Source organism: Mastomys coucha, unplaced genomic scaffold, assembly GCF_008632895.1.
Source record: "Mastomys coucha isolate ucsf_1 unplaced genomic scaffold, UCSF_Mcou_1 pScaffold3, whole genome shotgun sequence".
NCBI classification, from domain to species: domain Eukaryota; kingdom Metazoa; phylum Chordata; class Mammalia; order Rodentia; family Muridae; genus Mastomys; species Mastomys coucha.
In genome coordinates this window covers 52,190,140-52,192,374 of record NW_022196909.1, presented here as the reverse complement: position 1 = coordinate 52,192,374, position 2,235 = coordinate 52,190,140, and the positions used below count along the sequence as shown (strand labels likewise).

The following is a 2,235-nucleotide window of genomic DNA, read 5'->3' as shown; positions in this document are numbered from 1 at the left end:
GAGTTTATGTTGTCAAAAGTGAGATACCATTAAATGAAAAATGCCTCAACGTTAAAAAGGATCACCTGAAATTTTATTCTGCAATTACATTTGTAAGCACAAGAATTTTAAGTAAACTTGAAAATATATGATGATATTTTATTTGCTTTTGTTGCCTAGAACACACTAATGGAACAAAAAAAAAAAATAAAACATGCAGGAATCTAACACTCCATTAAATTCTCCTCAGCACTCAGGCAACAACATGCATCTTGCAAGGGCAGAGTGATAGGTTGTTTTCAATCCCTCGAATATCAGAAGGATCAGAAATTAAAGCATGAGTTTGATCTGAAACAGAAATGACTTTCAATTTGCAGTCTTTTATTGGATATTAGCCATTTTCCTCCTCATCTTAAACCATCTCTAGAAATCACCATCTGTCTTTGCAATTCCCTTTGCTTTTGGTAAGAGCTAAGAACTCTTTGGTGGCTACTCCTGAAGGCACATACTATTGACAACAGTTAAATAAGAATAGAATTCAAATAGAAGCTCTTTGTGCCCTAAAACATTCCATAAAATGAAATAAGATATGTAAACTGAAAGTCTCATGTGAGAATTCCTCTTACACAACTATTTTTCTTATTGATTTCAGTAACTCCTGCATAGTACTTAAAAGCATTTTTCACACTTGATTCAACACTAACCAATATCCTCTTGCTATAATGACAGCATTTTTTCTAAAGAGAATAGCTGTTTCCAGTGGAAAACCAAAACATATTTTCATTCTGGGTATATTTCCTATAAATGCCTCTTTAATTTGCTAATTGGTATGGTACCCTGTCCAAGCTATATATAACCAACCTAATCTATGCTCAAAAACTCATTCCACAGTCCAGATAAACTGAAGGAAAGCAATGGGTTTCAACTCTGTCAGTGGAACAGTGCATTTTCCTAGGGCAAACCAAATCACATCCTTGAAAGAATCCAGTGATGGCCCACTTGTACATTCCCCTGTAATGAATAATGACAGGTACTTTATGAGTTGGTACTTTGAGATCTATGGAGATGCGAAAAATGTGTTCTGACTTAAGTTTCTCAACAAGTATAGATGATAGAGTATATATAGAGAGCAATTATTGAAGTAAATATTGATGAAAAAGTAAGTAATGCCTCAGTCTCTTTCTACTGAACTTATTGTACTGTTTTATTTTCCAGCTGCTACCACAATTTCTGTTTTCAAAATGATTGTGGAAAATGTAACCACAATGAGTGGATTTCTCCTCATGGGGTTCTCTGACAACCATGAACTGCAGATCTTGCATGCTTTGTTCTTCTTGGTGGCATACCTGTTTGGCTCAGCAGGAAACTTCATCATTATCACTATCACAACACTGGACCCACAGCTCCAGTCTCCAATGTATTACTTTCTAAAGCACCTTTCCATTCTAGACCTCTCATCCCTCTCTGTCACAGTTCCCCAGTATGTTGATATTTCACTGGCTGGAAGTGGCTACATTTCATATAGTCAGTGCATGCTGCAGATTTTTTTCTTTGCAGCTTTTGCCTGGGGTGAGCTGGCCATTCTAACAGTGATGTCATATGATCGGTATGTAGCTGTTTGTCTTCCTCTCCACTATGAGGTCATCATGTGTCCCAGAAAGTGTAGGTGGGCTGTGACAGTTGTGTGGCTCAGCAGTGGCATTCCAGGAACCCTGTATATAGCAACCATATTCTCTATCAGATTCTGTAGGGCCAAAATTATTCATCAATTCTTCTGTGATGTCCCCCAGTTGCTCAAGCTCTCCTGCTCTAATGATTACCTTGTAATAATGGGAGTGGCTGATTTTCTGTCTGCAATAGGCTTTGCCTGCTTTATTGGGATTGTCATCTCCTATGTCCACATATTCTCCACAGTTCTCAGGATGCCCTCTGCTGAAAGCAGGTCTAAGGTCTTCTCTACTTGCCTTCCTCACCTTTTTGTTGTCTCATTGTTTCTTTCTACAGGCTCCTGTGCATATCTAAACCCAACCTCAGACTCTCCAACTGCTTTAGAGTTCTTATTTTCTGTCTTTTATACAGTACTACCTCCATCTCTAAATCCTGTTATTTACAGTTTGAGAAATGAGACCATAAAGAGTATTGTAATGAAGTTATTGTTCAGTACAAAATTCACTGGTTAGAATCATTGTTCCCTGTTGTTACTGACTGTTCAATTATACCCAAGAATAGGATTCCTTCAAAGTCTAATGTTCATGA

At 37.4% G+C, this 2,235-nt stretch overlaps 1 protein-coding gene across 1 annotated transcript; it reads left to right on the top strand.

Moving 5' to 3' along the window:
- The first annotated feature begins 1,196 nt into the window (after nucleotides 1-1,196).
- Nucleotides 1,197-2,184, top strand: LOC116074888 (olfactory receptor 14J1-like). Its single transcript, XM_031347777.1, has one exon. The coding sequence runs from the start codon at nucleotides 1,221-1,223 to the stop codon at nucleotides 2,157-2,159; it is 939 nt and encodes a 312-aa protein (XP_031203637.1). The 5' UTR covers nucleotides 1,197-1,220; the 3' UTR covers nucleotides 2,160-2,184.
- Nucleotides 2,185-2,235: the final 51 nt, after the last annotated feature.